The sequence below is a fragment of the Ovis canadensis genome, chromosome 7, assembly GCF_042477335.2.
Source record: "Ovis canadensis isolate MfBH-ARS-UI-01 breed Bighorn chromosome 7, ARS-UI_OviCan_v2, whole genome shotgun sequence".
Classification (NCBI taxonomy): Eukaryota; Metazoa; Chordata; class Mammalia; order Artiodactyla; family Bovidae; genus Ovis; species Ovis canadensis.
In genome coordinates, this window is record NC_091251.1 from 62,950,330 (window position 1) to 62,974,662 (window position 24,333).

The 24,333-nt window shown below is 42.4% G+C and overlaps 1 protein-coding gene across 1 annotated transcript; it reads right to left on the minus strand.

The window, feature by feature from the left end:
* Positions 1 to 3,650: 3,650 nt before the first annotated feature.
* Positions 3,651 to 12,108, minus strand: POLR2M (RNA polymerase II subunit M). Its single transcript, XM_069596396.1, has 4 exons — positions 11,837 to 12,108; positions 9,504 to 10,151; positions 6,333 to 6,537; positions 3,651 to 5,306 (listed from the first exon to the last, which is right to left on the minus strand). Exons 1-4 carry the CDS (start codon positions 11,947 to 11,949, stop codon positions 5,160 to 5,162), a joined length of 1,113 nt encoding a protein of 370 aa, XP_069452497.1. The 5' UTR covers positions 11,950 to 12,108; the 3' UTR covers positions 3,651 to 5,159.
* Between the last annotated feature and the right edge of the window lie 12,225 nt (positions 12,109 to 24,333).

A 24,333-nucleotide genomic window follows, 5' to 3' on the forward strand; every position in this document is an offset into this window, starting at 1 on the left:
AGTGCCCTTGAGAAAATGACTTCAACATCCCTGTTACAGGAAACAGAGATAATCCCACAAGCTATCTACCTCCCCCCTTGACTCAACAGCTCCTGGCTCCCCAGAGAATGTGATATGGATCAGAGCCAGGTCCTATGAAAATGAAAATTACCCTATAGATGACTATTATATAATGTGATTAATCCTCCTAACCTCTTCCCCAGAGTAAGTAAAGCCCCAAACTTTAGCACTTAACTTTCTTCTCTTAACATAATCCCTTGAAAATCGAAGGTAAGAGTTCATGACAACAGACTCACTTAATTTTTCCTGGTTTAAACCAAACTTTGATATCTTTTTAAAAAATTCTTTCTTGCAAAACTACACAATACTTTAGGTATTCACACTATAAAAAAATCTTGTGAATTTTCTATTTAACTTGTATAGACTAAAAGTAATGACCTAGTTGAAAGAGTGATTTAGTTTATGAATGGCAAAGGTTCAGATCTCCTGAGTCTCAAAATACAGAAATAAAAATATCAGAATATCAAGCATTTTTCAAAAACGAATGGAGATTTGCACTACCAGCGAGATTTGCACTATGTTGCTTCCTTTTATGTAACATGGCAAGCTGATTCTAAAATTTAAATATAAAAATGATCTAATTGTAAATTATCTTTTGGTAATAATTACAAAAAGCAAAAAGAAACAAGGAAATAAGTTGCTTTGTTTCTCTTTCCAAATAAATAAAATTTAAAATGCAAAGGCCCAAAAACAGCCAAGCCTCTCCCGAACCTGATGATAGGCTCTACACCAGACTTATCATAAAGCTATCACAGATGAAGTGGCATAATATTAGCACAAACACATTAATGGGCTGGAGAAATGGAGAGGACCCAGAGAGGATCACAGAAATATACTCTGTGCATGGCACAGACTGGTGCTTACCGCATGGCAGGAGGGCACTGCACAGTGCCAGATCAGTGGCTACACAGAAGGACCCTTCCTCACACAGTCACAGGTACCTCCCACAGGAAGTCAAGCATAACACAGTAAGAAAGGCAAAATTAAAAAGCATTATTTAAATGAAAAGATTTTTAAAGACAGTATTTTCATGAATTCAGGGTAGGAAAACATTCCTTAAGAAAAGCTACAAAGGACACTAGACATAAAAGATGAATATATTTGTCATTAAAATGAATTTTTATTCATCAAAAAACCATGAAGACAATGGAAAGTAACCAGAGGAGAGGATATTTACAACAAACTCAATAACCATTAGTACGAAGAATGTATACAAATCAATGAGTAAGATGGCCGACACACACACAACAGAGACAGGTTTTGAATGGGCACTTTTCAAAAGAAGAAGCCCAGTGACCAGTAAACGTGTGGAAGATGCTCAAAGGCTGTTTCTAATTAGAGAAATGCAAAATAAAAGCACAGTGAATGTCTCTATAAAAACATCACACACTAAAATTAAAGTCTGGCAACATCAAGTGTTGAACTGGAACTCTCATACACAGTGAGGGATGAGGGGAAGGATAATAAATGTTAAAGATATACCTGTCTCATAATCCAGCAGTTCAACTCCTAGGTAAATACCCTACAGAAATGTTTATGTGCAAAACATGTTCATTGCAGCATTGCTTGTAATAGCCCTGAATGGAAAACATCATAGAGGTGCCCATCTCAGTAAAATAAAGTGGTACTAATGAAATGGCGTATCACGCAGTAATGAAAATGAGTAAATCACACTGACACACAGCGTGCATTGTGTAAGTGTTTAGTGAAAGGCACTAGAAACAACATACAGTGTGATTCCAGGGTTTTAAGTCGAAAGTAGGAAAAACAAACAATATTGTTGTACACATAACAAGTAAAACCATTTTTTAAAAGAGAAGAAGTATTGCCATAAAGTGAGGCTAGTAGTTTCCTCTGGGGGACAAAGGGGAGGCTGGAAGGAACACACAGGGAGATTTTGGAGTGCTGGCAGTGGCTTTTGAGCCTCTGGTTTGTGATTACATAGCTGTTTGCTTCATCTATTAAACTGCACACCTGTTTTATATACTTCTTATACATTTCACAAGATTTAAAAGAATGAGGAAGAACTCATACTACCAAACATACCACTGACTAGAATCATACTTATTTAAATAGTGTGGAAAAACTAGAAGGCCTAGGTCCAAGACACACACAGGAATTTAATATTCTATACCAGTACAATGCAGATTTTTTTAAAAACTAAATCTCATCTCATATAATATTCCCAAGTTTGAGATGGATTAAAAATTTCCTTCTGAATTAAAGGTAAGTATAAAAGGGAAAATTTTTAAGGTACTAAAAGAAAATAAGGATCAATCTGTACCCATCCTTGGGGTAGGGAAAGCAGGCCCTAGCACACCTGCACAGGCTTCCCAGGTGGCACTAGCGGTAAAGAATCCACCCACCAACACAAGAGACATGAGACTCAGGTCCAGTCCCTGGGTCAGGAAAATCCCCTGGAGTAGGAAATGGCAACCCACCCCAGTATTCCTGCCTGGGAAATCCAGGGGTGGAGCAGCCTGGCGGGCTGCCGTTCATGGAGTCACAAAGAGCTGGACACAGCTGAGCACACACACATACACACAACACACCTGCAAAGGCAGACCCTAAGAAAAGAACTTCTACACAGAAACACCACCAACTATATTAGAAGGCAAGTCACGTGTTGAAAACAGTAATAACACATGGCAAAATGGACATCTTAATTCATAAAGTAACTTATAAAACAGTAAAATTGGCAAACTCGCCAAGGGAATATAGGAAAGATATGAAGAAGCAATGCTCAAAACAATGAATGAAAATGGTCAATAAACATGACAAGACTCTCAAATCTTCACTTATAATCAAATAAACACATTTTAAAGGAAGCCCTTTTCTGGAATTATTGGCAAATATTTTGAATAGCAACTTGCAATTCTGATAGTTTTATATTGCTAGTGGGAACGTTAAGGAAGACAGCCTTTGTGGGGAGTGATGAGTATCAAGTCTCAAAAATTTACTTTCACCTAGCAATTCCTTCTAGAAAGGTACCATTTGGAAATAAGTCACTTTTTTTACAGATGTGACATGTTGATTTTATCATTCCAGTTTGCATTATAATGAACACATCGTGAAACAAATTGATGTTAAGTTACGGCACACCCATAAAATGGAATATTCTGCAGCTATCTAAAATGTGAAATATTTAGCATGTGGAAATGTTTATGGTATATAGAGCAGAATATTAACCAGTGTATGACTACATTATTGAAAATATAAATGTATAGCTATGCATAGAAAAGTATGCATATGTCCTTGTACCCAAATATTAACAGAGGCCTTCTCTGGGTGGTAGGATTACAGGGGACTACATGTATGTGCATGGGAGCCCTCACATGATCAGTTTTCCAGGAATAACGTTTATTTATTTTGGTGACTCAGACGGTAAAGAATCTGCCTGCAATGCAGGAGACCCAGGTTCGATCCCTGGGTTGGAAATATCCCCTGGAGAAGGAAATGGCAACCCTTGCCAGTATTCTTGCCTGGAGAATTTCATGGTCAGAGGAGTCTGGTGGGCTACAGTCCTCGAGGTCACAAAGAGTCGGACATAACTGAATGACTATTTTAATAAAGAAGGAGCATCAGATAACTTTAGGATGTGAAATCATTTATAATTAGTTTTAAAAACTAAAAATAACGAAACTGTGCAGGATAGTCCTACATTTGCTTTTTGAGGGAAGGAAAGCAAAAGGGCGATAAAGTTACTCCCAAAAGTACAGGACACAGAACTGAGCGTTCCCTACGACACCTACATCTCCCTAAATGCACTCTAATTCAAATTTCATATATGAAAAGCCTCCTTCAAAGCTAAGTTACATTGAATTAAGCAGCAGTAAAACATCACCATTAGCATTTTCAGGTTGCTCTAATTAATATTTTATTCTTTCAACACTGCTTAAAGGCACCAACATGTTAGACAAAACTCTGACAACATATTTGTTAATTTCTCTGGAGACAACCATATAATCCTTTGAAATTATACATGAAATTGAGATTTCTGCAGCCTACATAAGTCTCTTTTGGGGTGGGGGCGGGGAAGCAATATATTTTGATAACAAACCAATTGTGGCTTTGGAAATTTTTTTGGTTGTCTTATCAAATTGAACCTATCATCTGCTAGAACAATGAAGTCAAGTCAGGTCAAGCCTAACAACAGATAGGGCTTCTCCAGTAGCTCAGCAGTCAAGAATCTGCTTGCAATGGAGGAGATGTAGGAGCCACAGGTTCAGTCCCTGGGTCAAAAGGATCCCCTAGAGAAGGAAATGGCAACCCACACCAGTAATCTTGCCTGGAAAATCCCATAGGCAGAAGACCCTGGCAGGCTACAGTCCATGGGGTCGCAAAAAGCTGGACACAACTGAGCGACTAAACCACCAACAGCTATTCCCTTCACAAACATCAGTCACCTTAAGGCTTTTCCTGTTCCTCATGTTACTCCATGACCAGGCAAATCTGGTCATCTAGAGAGACCACCCACCCTCTAGAATTAACTAAAAGTACCGCATATTCCTTATCAGAAGAAAGAAAACATATTTCCTAAGGGAAGACAGAAAGAAACAAATATTTAAGCATTTTCTTTGAGTGTCTTCCTTGGTATTTAATGTCCAGTACTGTAATAGCCCCCATGAAAACATGCACAAAATTATCTAGGCTTCTTCATTATTCAAAAAAAGAGGGAATTATATCTTCATAATTCATTTTAGGTGATGCCTGGGACAACTAAATAATTCACTAAGACATGTAATAAACATTATTTGGTAGAGGTAAGTATAAAGAAAAAAGCAGTTTAATCACCTGCTTTCATTTGGCTTAGAGAAAAAAATGTGCTTACTATATACTAAAATATCAGACCAACACAGGACATACTGCCAAAATTTAATATAGTGTCATTAAACACAATATTCAAATATTCAACTTTTCAAGGACATGAAAATTATCATCTGAAAGTGGGCTCGTTTTATAGTTTCCTTAGCATAACTTTACAAAATTCTTTCTCTCAACAATGTCTGACACTGATCTTGATACTTGTTAGGCAGTCTGATGTAAGATAATGAGATCTCAACAGGCAGAGATTTGGGAGATGATCTGAACGTCCATCTTCAGAGTTCATCCTCGGAGGACTGATCATCATCTTCGTCCCTTACTTCTCGGTATTTCCTTGAAGACTCCCCTTCTGGATTATAGCTCTGCATTTTAATATTTAGTCTTTCAGCTAGCTTCTGTGCTGCGAGCTTGGCTTGTATCTCCTTTAAGACAAAAAAGCAAAAAGTTAGATACTCATACCTTTTCCCTACAATTTTTCAAGGGGAAGTCACTGGAATAGAACCAGTTTCACTGGAAGGGCATGCCCCTTTATTTCTGGGCTCTCTACCGCCCTCTGAGGGAATGAGACACAGTCATCACAGGGCAGGGCTGGAGAGAGCTACCAGCCTGCTACAGCGGTGATGACAGACTTCCACTGATAAACAGTGTGCACTGAGATATCCGACTTCTATGCGAGAAACTGAGCAATCAGTTTGGCACTGCGACAGTTATACACAGGAACCTACTTTCTAGCATGTGGGCAGGCGCACGTGCATAGACAACCCTGAAGAGCAATCTGAGCCATCAACGTCAAAAACCACCAGTGCTGTACTGACCCTCCAACTGGAAGAGTCTTCTTTCCTGGATTAGATTATGGCTTCTAGGCTCGAGAGTGACATTTCAGTGCCACAGTGAAAAATCAAAGAATACTAAAAACTGATTATCCCTCACCAAATTAACTCCCATGAAAATTACTATGCAATAAAAAGCCTAAGTAAATCTTAAACAGCAGCAATGTGCTTGCAGACGCCCAGTGACGGTGTCACTGACTGACTGGCACCGCATGCTCATTCCTCATCTGGCTCACTTTTCTCAGGCTGCCCCCAACCTACTCGAACTCATCTATGTCCCTCCTTCAGGCCACGGGTAGTACAGGTAGGTGGGACTGAAGTGGAATTATTACTGCTCTGCCAAGGAAACCAACTCCAAACTGAACGGTTTAACTCAACCTAAAAATAACTTCACACAGGCATTTAGGGTCAAACAAGGTAAGAAGCAATTCCTCAACCCTTCGTTACAACTAGGCAATAACTTGAATGAACTGAGAGGATGAAAACTAGCTTTTAAAAACGAGTGTCTTGAAAATCCATGCGAACCTAGCTTTTGTGAAAACCAAAGGCCTAGAGTAAATTCTGACTCATGTAAGCAGCGTCCAACATGCAGACAGGAACAAGCCATGCTCTAAATACCTCGTAACTCTGCTTCTGCTGTCTCTGAAGTGCCAGCGACTCCTCTATGGAGAGCAGCTGTGTCGGCAGGTGGTGCAGCGGCAGAAGCCGGGCCGCTGTGATGTCATCAAGATGCTTCCTGTCCCTGCGCCGCCTCTCCTCTGAGGAGACGGGAGACCCTCTCCTCTGACAAGCACTCGAAGAATCACGCGGCTGTGAAGGTAATCTGCAGGAAGCAACCCTTATGTTACACCACCTTTTCACAGACACACATTTGTAGCATTCAACGAAAGTGGTCTTCAACCTTGGCAGCTAACTGTTCTATAAAGGTAATAGTAAGGCCTTTACCACTATTTACATGCATAGATAAAACGTTCCTTTTAAATATATTTACCTCAAAAACAAATATTTAAATTGGCACCTTTTTTGGTAATTTGACAATGCATTCCTCTAACAGATAGCTACACTCATTGCCTCTCCCCTCTCTCCAAATAGTAGAGTGGGTTGTCATTTCCTCCCAGGGGGCTCTTCCCCACCCAGGGATCGAACCCTCATCTCCCACGTCTCCCGCATTGGCAGACAGATTCTTTACTACTGAGCCACCTGGGAAGCCCCCCCAAAAGCTTATACTCGAGCTGAAGCCTATTCTCATTCAAAAACGCCTGCAAAGGGGCTTACTATCTAGCAGAGGGAATTAAATTTGTGAACAGTTTCAGTGTAATGTAGTATCACGGGTACTATGGCACAGGCCCACTGGAACACAGACAAGGGAATGGCCTGTTGTAATGGGAGACAGGATGGCTGGCAGAAACACTTCAAAAAGAGTGCAATCTGAGGAGTCTTGGAATAATAAGGATTCAACATGTAAATGATAGGATCTCTGATGGCATTTCACCAGAGTAAGGACTGATAGGGCTGCAGCTCACAGGAAGCATGGGAGCTGGAGAGTACAGAAAAGGCTGGGGCAGCAGGCTGGGTGCAGGGCACATGGAAGACTTCTAGTCTGCACAACAGGTTCAGGTTTGTACTCTACAAATTGCACTCTGGCAGCAGTGGACAGGAGGGACTGGTAGAATTAAGACTAGGCCAGGACGGAAAACAACTATGGGCCAGGACAGTGATGAGCATCTTCACTTTGACAGGAGAAACGATGAACATAAGGATGATTAGACGAAGGTCCAGGAAATACACTGTGAGGCCCCATGGCTGGCAGAGATGGAAAGGAGGGGAAGAAAGAAGGTGCTGGCACTACTGGCTTAGGGAATATGGGACAAAGTAGTCTGGGAAGAAGTGAGTTCTACTTTGTACAGGACAAATCTTAGGTGCACAGATCACCCCCATGTGGCCAGGTTTCATAGGTAACTGACTCTGCAAATCTGAAGTTCTGGGTAGACTAGGGCTAGAAGAGACGAGGCAGCCCCCCGCATCAGAAGAGCCGGAAGAGCATGCAAGAGGCAGCCAAGGGACACCTGCGTCCCCCGCTACTTCCAACTGTCTACCACCTGGCTCCCCAAAGCCCATCCTCTTCTGATGAGTGCACCTGTCTCTATGGCTCACAAACTTCCCCTGGGAACCTTCACGGATACTCCCTTCCTCTCCTCCCACTTCCAGCTAAAGGACCACAATACAGAATCAGGGTCAGTGTACTCTCTGTTGTATGTATTGACTAGATGATGCTTCTGGTTTTCTGCCTCCTTCAAAGTGAGGAAAGATACCTCACCACACACAAGATGAGTAATTACTTAATCAAAGATTACTTTTTATTCCCAACTAAAAATTAATTCTGGTTTTCTGCTGCTAAGTCACTTCAGTCGTGTCCAACTCTGTGCGACCCCATAGACGGCAGCCCACCAGGCTCCCCTGTCCCTGGGATTCTCCAGGCAAGAACACTGGAGTGGGTTGCCATTTCCTTCTCCAATGCATGAAAGTGAAAGTAGCTCAGTTGTTTCCGACCCTCAGCGACCCCATTAACTGCAGCCTTCCAGGCTCCTCCATCCATGGGATTTTCCAGGCAAGAGTACTGGAGTGGGGTGCCATTGCCTTCTCCACTGGTTTTCTACTCAAAACTATTTGTTCTGGTTTTCTATGCAGAACAAATAGTTTTGAGGTTTAAAAAAATGAATAGTAAGATACAATTGAACTTTAAAGTTTCTATAATAATAAAAAAATTGGTTTAGGTACTTGCAACTACAAGCTTTCAGTTTTTCAAAGAAAAGCAGTAGCGGTTAAACTTTGTATCTGTCGTTGTTTAGCTGCTAGGTTGTGTCAGATGCTTTGCACCACATGGACCGCAGCCTGCCGGGCTCCTCTGTTCATGAGATTTCCCAGGCAAGAATACTGGAATGGGTTGCCATTTCCTTCTTAGGGGATCTTCCTGACCCAGGGACCGAACCTGCGTCTCCTGCATTGGCAGGTGGATTCTTTACCACTAAGTCACCAAGGAAGCTTCCTGTATCTGATATTAATGTCTTATAAAACTACTCCCTGATAAGAGTGTTATAACTGCACATAAATAAATAATACTCTTTTTGAAGAGATTTTTTTCTGAAGATCTCAGAAATAAAACTATGACAAGGAACTTAGAAGTACAGTTCACTTGCCCCTCCTGCCCAAACTTGTTTTGCTTTTTTAACCCTTTCTCAGCTCCCTTCCTCCTGAAATGATTATATACTTTAATGTTCTTCCAAGTGTGTAAGCCTCGAGTCCTTATCTAGACCCTAAACTCTATGAGGAACAGAATCTTTACTCGTGTGTTGTCACAGCACCTACTGCTTACATACAGTGAGCACACAAATATTTTTTACTGAGAAAGGCCGTTGGTTCCTACAATTGTTTTCCTCTTAGCTTATAGTCTAGTTAGAGGAGGAGCTATGTACAAGAATATGGTTCTGGAAACAATTATAATAAATTCTCTAATTCTATGTTTTATATAAAATTTTGCCTAAGTATCCTGAAGTTTAATGTCCCATCTGCTACTGAAAACCTTTTCAATTACCTGGCTAAAAAAAGAAAGCATTTTCCAGCCAGAATCCTCCACTCCAGCCATGTTCGTTTTACTGCTTCTACAATACGCTCATTCCCAAGTACAAGCAGTTCTCATACCAAGTCCACTGAACTTAATGCAGTCTCCCAGTTTTGGGAGTTTAACAAATATCATGCTCCTGTAACAAGCCTGTTTCTGATGGTACTTACACATTGGTTTTAAATTTATGTGGCAGGGGCATGGGATTTTTGGCTCGCGTTTCCAGCACTTCCATGTAATGAGGCTTCTTCTGGGGCCTACTCCAGAGGCCGGCCAAGTTCTCAGGACTCTGGTTTCCTTCTGAGTGGTGTTCAGTGGGATCCGCAATTGTGATCCTTTGCAATCTATCAATGAACAGGTTGTCTGAGCTGCCAGGATGATCCTCCACTTGACCTAAGGCACAATGCTGACGGAGACCCTCACTAGCTTCAGATAAGGAAGGCGCTGGGGCTCTGCTGCTAGAAGGTGGGTGCTTGCTCACTGTGTGTTCAGCCTCAGTTGCCTCAGCATCACCTCCGCGAGTCGGATGTGCCAGTCCCTGTTGTCGTGAGGTTGTCTGAGATGATGTGATGTTAGCTACAGAGGAACAGCCAGGAACAGGTGATGAAGTATCAAGTATCTGGTCAGAATTCTGGGCCTTATCTCTGCCCCCATCAACAACTGCAATCGCTTTTTGCCTCTCCTTACAGTCTAAGCTAACAGGATAAAAGAGTTCACTTCTTCCTCTAACTTCTTCACGTTCTGCAATGGCAGCTTTCAGTTTGGTGACAGCGTCTGAGATCTTTTTACCTTTGTCGGGCAATTTGCAAATGAATTTTCTACAAAAGGAAAAGAATAGGTATACGTTACATAGAGCCATGTTTTTAAACTTGAGATATACAAAGTAGTATTCTCAAAGGGAGAAAAATCGACCGTTAAGTCAAAAAACTGATTTCCAGCTGCCCCAGAAATAAGAGAATCATTACCCAAATACCCCTCAAAACAAGGGACTACAGGATGATTAGGGACTATGTCTTGTTTGTCTCATCTATTAACAATTAGAATTTCTGCAGAAGTATTTTAAGCATGATATTAATATAAGACATGCCCCAAATCAGTTTTTAAAAGTGTGATTTCCAAGACCTTCCTGGTGAGGGGAGGTGGATGGATCTGCAAGGTCAGAACTATTTATAATAACTAAGGTACTATTTGTCATTTTCACTCTCTTTTCTTACCATGAGTACAGGGGAGTTTTCCAGAGGCCACATGATATGGATGATAGCATTGTTCTGATGGCTAATAGAATGCGTTTTTGTATTCTTGTGTTTTAAAGATTCTCACTTGTAACTCCTAAGACAATGATAACTATCAGTCGATATAACACACATACAGCCAGAGCTCTTCAAAATGTTCAGTAAGTCTTCAGAGTTAAAGCGGTCCTGAGGCTAAAAAGTTAACTCACTCATTCTCACAGTCAAAATAGTTGTCTCTACCAGGAAATCCCCAAGTGATCATTTGCCACTTTGGCTAAGTGGCAAAAGTTCTTTTTCTGATTTCCTTTTCTTTAGCCATACAATAAATGTGGAGGGAAGGTTACAGCTCACACCCTCTATTCTTTATGACACTACATTCATTCTCCTAATTCTATTAACATTCCTCCCAGTTGAGAGGTCTGTATTTTCCCAACGTTCTCTTCTCTCTCCAGCCTCATGACCACTTCTCCAGCTTTCAATCAAATGTAATTAACTTTTCCATTAACTAAGCTCCAGTAAGTAAAATCAGTGTCAGACTATTACCCTCCTCCAGTTTTCCTACTTTTATTAATGGTGCTCCATACAGGTTGGAAACTTCAGCCATCTCTGTCAACCATATACTCAAATGATCCTAAGCCTGATCTAGTCTCCCCAATCCCACAGCTACCCTTCTAGTTCACTTTTTTAGAATCCCCTTATTGGAGAACTTCTCTGAAAATACCTCCTAGTCTCTTCTGCCTCTTATTCCTTCAAATTTTCCTGCACCAAACTGCTAAAATAAGCTTCCTAAAAAAATAATTATTTTTAAACTATTCTCTGCTAAAATCCATTAAGTCTAACAGCTAAGTGTGAACCAAACTTACTTTGCCTAAGAAGCCACTCTTTTACCCTACTCTTCCCACTTCCTACAGTTCCTGTAAAAAAATGGGATCTAGAGATGAAACTTACTAGGTGTTTGGGGCACTATTTGGGGGAAAGGGAGCGAAAGGATTGGGGATACAGACCCTCCCCTTGGAGGGCCGACACAGGCACTGAGTAAATAAAATCAACGAGGAGCTGAAACGCTGGAGAGCCAGAAACACGGGCGCCCGGCGCCCGGGCTGTACGCCGTAGCTCTGTGACTGTAGGCCGGCCACTAGCCCGTGGGCCTGGAACGGACCTAAGACAAGGTGACCTTCCAGGAAAGAGATCGGGATGGGGGCGGGGAGGGGCGCGTCCCAGGGTGCCGAACGCGAGGAACCCTGCGGTGACTTCGCGGGACCCAAGCTTACACGTTGCGCAAAAGTCTCTCCTGGCGCTTCAACATTTCCCGTAGCTCCGCCAAACTCCGCTGCCCCAAGTCCTCGGGAGTTTGGGGCTCGAAGCCGCGGGGAAGCGAGGACATTCTGCGGGGGCTGAGGCTGGCGAGGCGGTGGGCACTCGGCGTCCTCGGCAGCCCCCGTGGCTGGCGCCAGATCCGCGGCCGGCGGGGACTCCGGCGAACGAGCGGGAGTCGCCATTTTCCCGGAAGAACAAGTCTTCTTCTAGCCGAATCGAGCTTTATTGAAACGCCGGAAACAAACACGGACAGAGTTGAGGGAGTGGCGGCCGGGGCGGGAATCGCGGGGTGACGTCACGCGCCGGCGGGGCGCGCTTTCTAGTTGCTTATTCTTCACCTGTGCCTTGGGTCTCGTCTTGAGTATTCAGAAAAAGTGAGTTCCTGGGGCCCTGTCCTGAAGGAGTCTGCTGAGTGCGGGAGGAGAGCAGACATTAATCAATTAACAAATGGAAGAATTGTAAGACGGCTATGGGCACCAAGGAAGGAATAACGAAGAAGTGAAAGACACGTGGAAACAGGAGTGATGAATTGGTTAACCATTAGTGAAGCTGGAGTATGTACCGGGCACGTGAAGCCCTGGCCTATGGCGTGGCCTTACTAGTTCTGGGTTTAGTGAAGACCTCAAACATTAATGTTGGAGGATCATTCAGAACCATCAGCGTTTCTTAAGGCGGCTTTGTGGCATTTGAAGCAAGACTTTTCCTCGTTTTCAGGACTGCCTCAGGTATTGCAAGATATTTGGTGTCTATTTGATGTCTGCGTTTCTGCTCTCTAGTTGGTTTGGCATTCCTGAATCCTCCTAAAAATACAAAACGCACCCCCGCCCCCCGCCGCCCCAACACACACACTCCTGAGTCCTTGTAACAGTACAAAATGCATCTCCCCAACACACACACACACACACACACACACACACACACACACACACACACACACACGATTTCAAAGGCCCACAAGAGGTGATGATAGTAGGAGGTGCTGCACAACAAACGGAGAACCTCTTTTTCACAATTACCCGTTTTGCCCTTGGAAAAACAAAGGCACAAAAACTGAAGTTTTCCCAGGGCACAAAACTAGTAAGTGAGAACATCATTGCTGTAGACACAAATGCCCAGGTGGTCTTTCTGCCACCCCAATTAAAAAATCTTGCAAAGAGCAAGAAAGTTTTTTAGGCTGTTGAGGAAAGCAGTGTAACTGCTAACTCTTCAGTGTAACACCTAACTCTTCTCTATAGTTCAGGTAAGAAAGCTGGATCCCAAAGAAAAAAGTAGGAAGCATGCTATAGTCTTAACAGACATCAGTTGTGAGGTTTGAAAGACCCTATAACCTCCAACCCCAGTCTCTCCCTTCTTTGATACGGAAAATTTACATTTGCTAGTCCTTTGTAAGGTGCTGTAACAATTCCCTCCCAATCAGAGGGAAGCTCTAGATAAAATATGAGGCTATTTCAGGAAGTACAGCTGAAACTGTGTCTGTATCCTTACAATCTAGTCCATTCTGATCAGTTTAACATATCAAAAGTCTCAACATAAACTCTGCTTTGAAACAAGGATTTCAGTAACCTGCTCCATATCTTTCTAAGTGAGAAATACTCAAGAAAGGCCCTTGTCAGGTATTTGTCCTGTGGCAAGCTCCCACAAGGCCTTCCTCACTCTAGCCTTCTCCCTCTGTTCCTGGAGGGGACCTGAAGGCCTTTATTCCCTCCCCACCTTCTCACCCCCATCCCCCACCCCGGTGATAGTAAGCCCTTTCTTCCGACCTGGGCCACAGGCACCCTCCAAGCAAGGATGCTTTCTCTCAAGCCTCAGAATTTTGCCCCCAGCTGTTTTCCTTTTGTGGAAGGCTGTCCCTTTTCCCCTAGCCCATTTTAAATCTTAGTTTAAGTCTCACCTCCTTCCGGAGCCTTCCTAGAGTATTCCAACCCAAATTGCACTCTGAGCATAACTATAGTGCTTAGAACGTACTGTGCTTCTCCAGGTGTGTTGTGCGTGGTGCTTTCTAACAAGCTGTGAAGTCAAGGAATTCTCTCAAGGAGCTGTATTTTTGCTTTTCTGTCTCCCCTAAGGCAGGTAGCAGATACTAATTGATAAAATCTCCCTCTCTCATAATTTTTTCCCTGTCTTTCCCTTATATTCACCTTCTTCATGAAATACCCTTCTATATATTGCAGATCTTAAGCTTTTAATATAAACGTTGACCATAATTTTCAGTGGTATGGGATAGAATCTTTTACACAACATAGTTTAGGATTTCAAGTTACTATAATACAAATCTGAATTCCTCACAACGGGTGCACCAACTATCTAGTGCTTTAATCAGTAACCAAGAGGCTTAGCAAGTGAAGAGATTTTTTTTTTTTTTTTGGGGGGGGGGCTGTACTGGGTCTTTGCTGCCCAAGCTTTTCTGTAGTTGCTGTTAGCAGGGGCTGCTCTCTAGTTGCAGTGTGCGGGCCTCTCATTGCAGTGGCTTCTCTTGTTGCCAAACATGGACTCTAGGGCTCACAGCGTTCAGTAGTTGTGACACGTGGGCTCAGTAGCTGTGGTTCTAGAGACCAGGCTCAAAAGTTGTGGTGCATGGGCTTAGTTGCTCCACAGCATATGGGGTCTTCCCAGATCAGGAATCAAACCCGTGTTTCCTGCATGGGCAGGTAGATTCTTCACCATGAGTCATCAGAGAAGCCCCACAAGTGAATAAATTCGTCTAACATTATTCTACATGTTTCAGTGAAGTTATTTTTTGGTTGAGATTAACATTCAAATCATTGGACTTTGAGTAAATCCAGTCACCCCCTAAAATGTGCATAGACCTCATCAGTCAGCTGAAGCCCTTTAGAGAGCAAAGACTGACCGCCCTTCTCACCCACCCACCACACAGGAAATTTGCCAGCAGAAAGCCTCCAGACTTGAACTGTAAGTTCCAAGGTCTCCCCTGCAGTGATAATTACCTGAGCCAGTTCCTTAAAGTGAATCTCTCTCTGATAATGGCTGATACACAGATCACACACCCTACTGGATCTTTTTCTCTGATGACCCCTAACTAATGTTCAGTTGCTAAATTGTGTCTGACTCATTGCGACCCCGTGGACTGCAGCACGCCAGGCTTCCCTGTCTTTCACTATCTCCCAAAGTTTGCTCAGATTCGTCTCCATTGAGTTGGTAATGCTATCTATTTCATCCTCTGCCACCCTCTTCTTTTGCCTTCAGTCTTGACGCCTGACTAATACAAAGCCTAGTGGCATCAATCTGTTAGGAAAATCCAGTAACCTGACCAGGGATCAAACTCAGGGCCTCTGCATTAGGAGAACAGAGTCTTAGCCACTGAACCACCAGGGAAGTCCCTTGATGGGTCAGTCTTGCTAGCTGCCTCATCTGTGCCTCAGCACAGAACTTAACAAACAACTGACAGCAGCCTTGCCAGTTAGGGAAGAGAAAGCAAGGGAAGGAACAGGCAATTGGAATTGGGTATGAGAAAAAGAGTGAGCAAAGGAAAGAGGAAGAAACTAGTAGAGAGGGAGACAAAAAACTGGAAGGGGTAACAAGGAGAATCAGTTTCTCTCCACAGATATCAGAAATAGAAGGTGTCATAGGAAGCTTTATGCTGAGGAATTCACCCACAAATTCGTCGCTCTTCCAGCTCTAAAATTTTTATACTTCTACAGAATGTCACGTTTCCCCCCTTTGCATTTCACTGTGATCCCACTGCAACAAAAGGTTTTCCTCAGCTACCCAAGAGTTTAGGCTGTAAAGTACATGCACTCCACACTACAGGTAAAGTCTTACATGAGTTATCCAAACTGTTTGAAACAAGGAACCACGTTTTCAGCTCATATCTCTCTCTTTATCAGCAAATAGTAATTTAAAGCCATTTTCCAGGACTGTGGTTCCCCAGTGACAGACTGTGGAACTATTAAAATTAATCCTGACAGAAGATCCTTGCTGCTTTCTCTAAGCACATTCAGGCCGTTGGTTTATGAACAGGATGAACAGACGGCCCATCCCAGAGGGCTTGAGGGAGGAAGCATGTTAAAATGGCTGCCTCCATCTTTGTTTGCTCAGCTGCTTGGAAAAACTAAGACAGAGGGAAATGGGATTAATCAAGGGGGCAGTTGCCCATGGAAAAAAAATAGGAAGACTCTGGTGAGAAATCCCAGTCAAATAAGGTTCAAGTCAAAGGAAAAGAACACTTTTCTCTTCAGACTTTCACACAGTTGAGTGTTGTTTGGTGACAAATTTCTCATTTCGGGCCACCACAGTGTTTTATGATATTTCTGTTAGCATGGAAAGAGATAATTCAGGAAAAAAAAAGTTATTGGTGCACTAAAGTTCCAGGTGATTTTACTTTGTAATTAGCAACATTAATGAAGATTATTGGTTAGATATGTGACTGATGGTGATTAACACCTCTCTGTGAATTTTATTTTTATGTCTATTTAGATCCTTTGCCCACTTTTAAAAAATGCTTGTTTGTTTATTTATTTGTCTTTTTGGCTGCACTGGGTCTTCATTGCTGCAAGCAGGTTTTCTCTAGTTGCATTGCGTGGGTACTGACTTCTAGTCTCATTGGTGACTTCTCTTGTTGCCCAGCACAGGCTCTAGGCACTCAGGCTTCCATAGTTGTGGTACATGGGCTTAGCTACCCCGTGGCATGTGGAATCTTCCCAGACCAGGGATTGAACCAGTGTCTCTGCATTGGTAGGTGGATTCTTAAGCACTAGACCACCAGGTAGGACCAGGGAAGTCCTTCTATGATTTTTCATTTGAATAAACTCATAAACCAGAAAAAAAAAAAACAACTTCTTGAAAGAAAGCATGTACTCACTGCTATATTTAAAACAGATAACCAACAAGGACCTACTGGAACACACAGTTCCATTTACTGAAGCACATAGAACTCTGCTCAATGTATGTGACAGGCTGGATAGAAGGGGAGTTTGGGGAAGAATGGATACATGTGTATGTATGGCCGAGTCCTTTTGCTCTCCACCTGAAACTGTCACAACATTTGTTTATTAGCTATACCCCCAATACAAAATAAAAGGCTTAAACCTGCAAAAAAATTATGTTGAGATAATCATATGATTTTACTCCTATATTCTTTCAATATGGTAAGTTTTTATTAATTTTTAAATATTAAACCACCCTTGAGTTCATCTGGAAAAAAAAAAGCAAGCATGTGCCACTGTGTGTTATAGAATATACAGACATTGTAGCTGAGGCCCCTCCTCTCCCATTAGAAGAAAGACTTTTTTTTTTACTTACATTTTATTGAAGGATAGTTGACCTACAGTGTTGTGTTAATTTCTGCTGTACAGCAAAGTGATTCAGTTATGCATATATATACTTTTCTATATTCTTTTTCATTATGATTTATCACAGGATCTTTAATATAGTTCCCGGTGCTGTACTGTAGAACCTTATTGTTTATGCATCCTACTAGTTTGCATCTGCTAATCCCACTCCATCTACCCACTCCCTCCCACCCCACCCCACCTCTGGCAACCAGAAGTCTGTTCTCTTTGTTCAAGTCTTACTTCACTTCCCCTCTGTTGACTTACTTCACTTCCCTTTGATGGACTGGCTAAAATTCCACCAATAAGAGAATCACTAGGTTAACAAGGATCTTTCTTTGAGACAGTAGATATTTCTAGAAGGGTTGTGGCCTATCAGTCATTTACACTTGAGTGTGAGTTTGTTCCAAATGGCTGTCTCACAAAAGGCTAGCTGAGGTGATGATCTGCACTAAAAAGTGGGCTTTGTTAGAAGAGAAAGGGAGAAAATAGAATTTTGAGGCATTGGAGCGGAAGAGTAGGCCAGAGAGAGTTTTACAACAGAGAGAGCTGAGGTGGCAGAAAGACTGCAGAAGACCACCTTTTCACAATTGGGCGAATATGTAGGGTAGGCAAAACGGGACCATATTAAAACCAAAGTTTGGTTAGAATCGATTCAGATTCTGTGCTGAAGGGCAGATCCTTCTATACTTACGTGGGTCTTGTCACCCAAGATTCTTGGTAAAACATCCAGTGCGTTGTTTAAGGAAGGTAATTTGCAAAGTCACTAAAGGGTGAGATTTAATAATTTTCTTCCAAGTGTGATAGGAGAGGGACCTGAGAGTTGTGCCTTTAGTGGAGGGAAAGAAGAGCCAGGTCTCTACTGCAGTGCCAGGACACCGTTTATGTCTCACTCTTTGGAATCCAATGTGCATTGGAGGCCATGAAACAAAGAAACCAATGCTCAGCAGCAAAATGGATTTAGAGAAAACTACCCACCCCTCTCCTCTGGTGAGACCCTGGCCAGAGTCAAGTGTCTGGTCACCTTTAATTTTCTGTTTTGCATAAAGAAGAATACCGCTCTGAAAAGTTTCAGCAAGGGGGAATAGGAGAAAAGGAAGAAGGGAGGCCCACATAGCATAGAATCGGGAGAATGACCGAGAGGAAAAAGTCCTCCTTGATTTTCTCCAAAATTTGGAGGAGAGAATAGTCAAGCATAGTATATGGACGGTGAAGGTGATCCAGATCAGAGAAGTGAAGTAAAGGGATAGTGGTGAAACCTGTTGATCCACAACGATGATTTTGGGAAGAGAGGGTCTGTGTACCACCAACTTTGTATCCAGTTAATTTTCCTAGGCCTCAGTTTTCTCCCATTTAAAATGAGGGTATTGAACCAGATGAACTCCAAGGTGCCTTTCAGTGCTTAAATTATAGGTTTCTAGGATGATGGATGTTATAATACATTCTTTGGCAACATCTGCATCTATTTAAGCTCATAAATGTTGAAAAGAAATATTTGGTATGCAGGAAACCAGGAAGCAGGTAGCTCCCTTTAAATAAATAGTCATCCAACATTGATGAAATTTAGGGTTTTATCAGCCTTTGCTGGACTCCCGTGGTTGCCCATATCTTATGGGACTGGATCATGTTTTCCATCACCTAGAATTCTTGGGCTTAATTTAATTTTTATATCTAATGGATGACAGCTCTGAGTAATTTAAGATTGTTTATAAGGTTAAAAAAAAAAACCTGAAGTTGTCAAAATAGCAGAAGACAGACAAACTTATAATGAATGATGTGGGAGGAACATCACTTCATGCTGACTAGAGAAAAAAAGTGGTTTAAAGGAATAAGTTTTTTCTTTATAATGCACAGAAAGAAAAACATTAGAAAATGTAAATAAAAGGTTGCAAATTGTGGGGTTTTGGCCACATCGCATCTACAGATGGAGCTTCCCTGGTAGCGCTAGTGGTAAAGAACCTGCCTGCCTGCCTGCCAGTGTAGGAGACATAAGAGATGTGAGTTTGATCCCTAGTTCGGGAAGATCCCCTAGAGGAGGGCATGGCAGTTCACTCCAGTAGTCTTGCCTGGAGAATCCCATGGTCAGAGGAGCCATAGGGTCCCAGAGTCAGACATAACTGAAGCAACTTAGCATACATGCAGTCTACAGATGAGTTTGTTTGGCAGCACAGTTTTTCAAAATTACAAATTTGAATGACTTTAAGATGGACATGTACTAGTGATCCTGATGAGCATCCTTCCTGCTCCTCCCCACCACCAGCCACTCACCCCCAATATCCTACCACAGACCCTTGCCACCTTGATGCAAACTTCCTGGGCACCAGGACATTTGAGTTTGGTGTGTGAAAATATAAGTATAAATGAAATTTTAGGCCTTTTCTTTTTTGAGAGGCTGCAATTACAGTCAGTCCTCCATATATGTAGGTTCCACATCCACAGATTCAGCAAACCTCAGAGCCAAAATGGGACTTCTCTGGTGGCTCAGTGGTAAAGAATCTGCCTGCAGTACAGGAGATGCAAGAGTCATGGGTTCAATCCCTGGATTGGAAAGATCCCCTGGAGAAGGAAATGGCAACCCACTCCAGCATTCTTGCCTGGACAATCTCATGGACAGAGGAGCCTGGCAGACTACAGTTCATGGGGTCACAAAAGGTCAGACACAACTAAGCAACTAAACCACCACCACCATGGACCCAAAATACTCAGAAAAAGAAAAAAGAAAAGGAAAAAAAATCCTGGAAAATTCCAAAAAAGCAAACCTTGAATTTGCCTGTGTACTGGCAACTATTTAAAAAGCATTTATATTATGTTAGGTATTATAAATAATCTTGATGATTTAAATTATATGAGAGGACAAGTTTATGCAAATACTGTACCATTTTATATAAGGGCTTGAGCATGTGTGGATTTTGATATCTGTGGGAATGGAGAGCCTGGAACCAATTCCCCCACTTTTGATACTGAGGGATGAGTGTAATGCCATGGAAACTCCCTAGATCACTAGTAGATCACTTCCTAGGGATCACTTGTTATAGGAAGGTGTTCTTCACTTCTAAATCTGTTTTCCTAAAGATTGTCTGTGTTTTAAGAATTCCTAAAGGAAATTCCTTGGCAGTTCAGTGGATAGGACTCTGCGCATCCCCTGCAGGGCACAGAGGGAACGTCCCTGGTCAGGGAATTAAGATCGCTGATTTTGTAGTTAGTGTCCCTACAGGTTGTAAACTTCACTGACATTGCAAGCTGTTGGGTATTTGTTTTTTTTTTCCCCTAGAATCAAATGTAAAAAGTGGATATTAATTCAAAAGAACCTAAGTCTTTTCTAGGGGAAACCAGTTTGTTTATTTTGTAGTCAGACTAATAAATGCTGTAGTCAAAGGATATAATTCTGTTATTTTGAACAGTTGCTAAGAAGTTGTTTGCAAGCATCTCTAACAATATATAGGCTTTGTTTACAAAGCTTGACTTATCATTTTTATCTATAGCAAAATGGATTTTAAAGGGTCAAAGAAAATGATAAATCTTTATGATACTGTAGCATCTTTACAACTACATTTTCTATTTTAAATTCTATTTTGGGATTTTGTGACAGAAAAGGTCAACTTGAGACAGCATTTATTTCCTTCCCCCAGCCCATCAAAAATTTTGTTTAAATAAATTTGTGGGTACCATAAAGATATTTTATTTTAGGGTTGGACCACAAAATGACCAGTTAAGATTTTTCAGGCTGAATGTGCTTTGTTTAGGAGGTAGCAAGTTAAGAGGAAAGGGGAGAATTAAAATATTTGCAAGATGTCATTAATCTCCAGCAAGAGCCAAGAGTTGTTTTTTTTCCCCCTTCATTTTAGAACTAACCCAGCTTTCTGTTATTTGGCTCAGAAAAGTCTTAAATCTGTAACAAGAGAGTAACTTCCTGTTCTCAAGAGTATGGCTGCCAAAGAAAACATTTACAAGAAAAGTCCCAGGGCCAAAAAATTGCCTACTAATTATTTCTCAACCCCCTCCCAACCCAATTCAGGAAGGTGAATGCTGTAAATGCTGTATGTTAAAACTCGAAAGTATGTGTTGAAAAATTAAGAGAAAACCCGCAAGAACTGTTTGCCATTTATTTATATTTTATTGCATTCAAATTACATCAGTTTTATGGCCCTTGGGCACAAATTAATGTTTCTTATAATATTTTGTTCAGAATTCCATGAAAGTTTTTACCTATTACCTTCCCAACTGAAGAAGACAGAAGCAGCACCAGCATGGAACTCACCTAGTCTTACCAGCTCCAAGCTGGCCTGATAATCAACAGTGGGTCTTGGTTTTCTCCTTGACGATCTGTCCATTCAGTGTGTGCGTGCATGCTAAGACACTTCAGTTGTGTCTGACTCTTTGCGACCTTGTCGACTGTAGCCCACCAGGCTCCTCTGTCCATAGGATTCTCCAGGCAAGAATACTGGAGTGGGTTGCCATACTCTGCCAAACTCCAGGGCTTCTTCCTGACCCAGGGATCAAACCCATGGTTCCTGTGGCTTCTGCACTGCAGGCAGATTCTTTACCACTGAGCTACTGGGGAAGCCCCGTCTTTTCAGTGCAGTGTCAATCAGAATCCCAACAGCCCATAGGTAGAAACTGAGAGAGAGTAAAACTCTTACGGAAACGCAAAGGACCTAGACTAGCCAAAACAACTTCGAAAAAGAACAGTCGAAAAGCCCATACTACCTGACTTCAAGGCTTCAGATAAAGCTACAGTAATCAAGTCAGTGTGGGACTAGTGTAAGACAGGCAACTAGATCATTATAACGGACTGTACAGAAATAGACCTGTGCACCAGTATGACCAGTTGATTTTCCACAATGGTATAAAGGCAATTCAGTGGAAAATGCATAGTCTTTTCAACAGATGGTGCTAAAACAATTCATTGGACATCCATATGCAAAAACTTCTTTGATTTATACTTCACACCATGTATTAGCAATCTAATCCTGCCTAACAAATTACATCCAGATTTAGCAGCAGTCTCCCACTGGTCTCTTTCCAGAAACTCATCTCCCGTCTTACTTTGGGGCTTGTCCTCCTCTGACAAAGTCCAGTGAGTTATTCTCAAATTTGCATATAAGAGAAAGAAGTCTATGGTTTATTTAATCCTGTTTATCCCGACATACTTCTTTTTTTGCCCTGCTTTCCTTCTACACAGTCCTACTCACAAGTAAGCCTTATTCATTAAGTCTGTAATATGTGTCCAATAAAAGGAAATCATTGGGTCTGCAGATATTCATGGTACAACACCTCCTTCACAATAATGACTAGTACTAATAGCAGGGGTCAATGTTAGTGTCGATTGTAGGCATGTCTCTGGAAACTTCTCCTGTGCTGTTTCACATGATGAGTCCAGCCAGCCTCTTTGGGGTGCAATTCCATTTCCTTCCTGGGCAGAGCTGCTCATGGGAGCACTGCACCCAAGAGGCACCCATGGGACTGTTGCAGTTTAGTGACAATACCAACTCCAGCCTTCCCACCCCTGTTCTGAAGTCAGACAGGTCTGGTGGTTTCAGACAATTTGTATCTCTCTTTGACTTTCCATTTCTTTACCTACAAAACAGTGGTAGTGACATTTTCTACCCAGAATTGCTATGAGGATTGGAGTGGTTGCATGCTACGCCTAGGTCGGTAACTCTTAGTCTCCTTTACTTTAGCCAGGGCTCTTTCTGGATACTTTCGTTTATAGATTTCTCCATGCTTGTTGAGGTGTAGAATGTTGTCCCCTCCTTTATAGAAAACTGCCCCCAAGGAGCTTACCTGTATGGTTGTTGTTGAGTTGTGTCCAACCCTTTGTGACCCCATGGACAGGAGCACGCCAGGCCCATCTGTCCTGGACGTGATGGTCTGTCATCAGATGTGAGAGTAGAAAAGATAGGATGGAAACAAATACCCCTGGGATTCAGAGAAAGCAAAGATCGGGAGGAGACAGACTCACTGGGAACAATTTTGGAAAGGATGAAGGTCTTGAGGGTACACATCTGTGTCTCCCCAGCACCTGGCATGTGCTGGTGGAGCTGAACTGGGCCTCTGAGTCTGGATGTCCAGGAGAGCACTATGGTCTGATGTGGCCTGAAGCAGGACAGAAAGGAATCCTGGAGCAGGCCAATGGCATTTACTGGGGAGAAGAGGGTGCCCGGAGTAGACAGATCTACTTGGGCCAGCTGGGGATCAGTCTTGGTTGGTGCGCCCTCTATTGGGAAGACCATGTCACATCACCAAGCCCCAGACACTTCCCAAACATTCTCTCCCCAGCTAACCCTAAAAAGAACTTCCTGGGGCACATGCCACCCAGACTCAAACCTCCCATCAGACATATGGTGAATCTTTTGTCACGATGGCCAGCACTAGCTTCTGACTCACTAAGCGGCAGGCCTTCTCTGATTGCAGGATCCTGGAGGACACCAGCTCCTAAGTAAGCCCAGTCCTGTTTCCTGTCAGCTGCCCTGCACTCTCTGGACCATGGGGACGCCTGCACGCCTGCAGCTCACACCTGCACAGTCCAGAGCTCAGGTATCCACAGGCCATATCCTGAAGGTACTTTCTGCACTGTCTGTTTTTTGGGGAGGGACGTGGGCCTGCCTAAAGCTACCAACTTTACACATGCCTTCATTTCTCATTCCCAGTGTTGGCAAAGAGGTAGGGAAAGAATATTCTCGTTCTGTTGGTGAGAGTTTCAGTGGACTCAAATCTCCAGAGGCCACATTGGACCACATGGACTGAAATACTGAAATGTACCTAACTCGTGACCCAGTGATCCCTCTTCTAGGAACTTATCAGAGGATTGCTTTAAAAAGAGTAAAGGCAATTCCAAAAAGCCAACAGCTGGGGATAGGGCAAGTAAACCATAGTACACGAATAAAGTAGAATCCAACTAGCTCTCAGAAACATCAGTGTAGCTCTATACACCTGTACCTGTATAGAATGCTGTAGTGTGTAAGTGAAATGTGATTATCAACCATAGGTAACACTTCCCAAGTACTCACTATGCACCCTGCACTATTCTAGGAGCCCCGCAGATATTAACTCATTTCATCTGCACACAGTGACAGTTGAGAAAGCACTGCCACTGATCCCATTTTACAGGGGCTCAAAGAGGTTCTGTGACTTGCTTAAGGCACACACTTGTGACTAAGCTG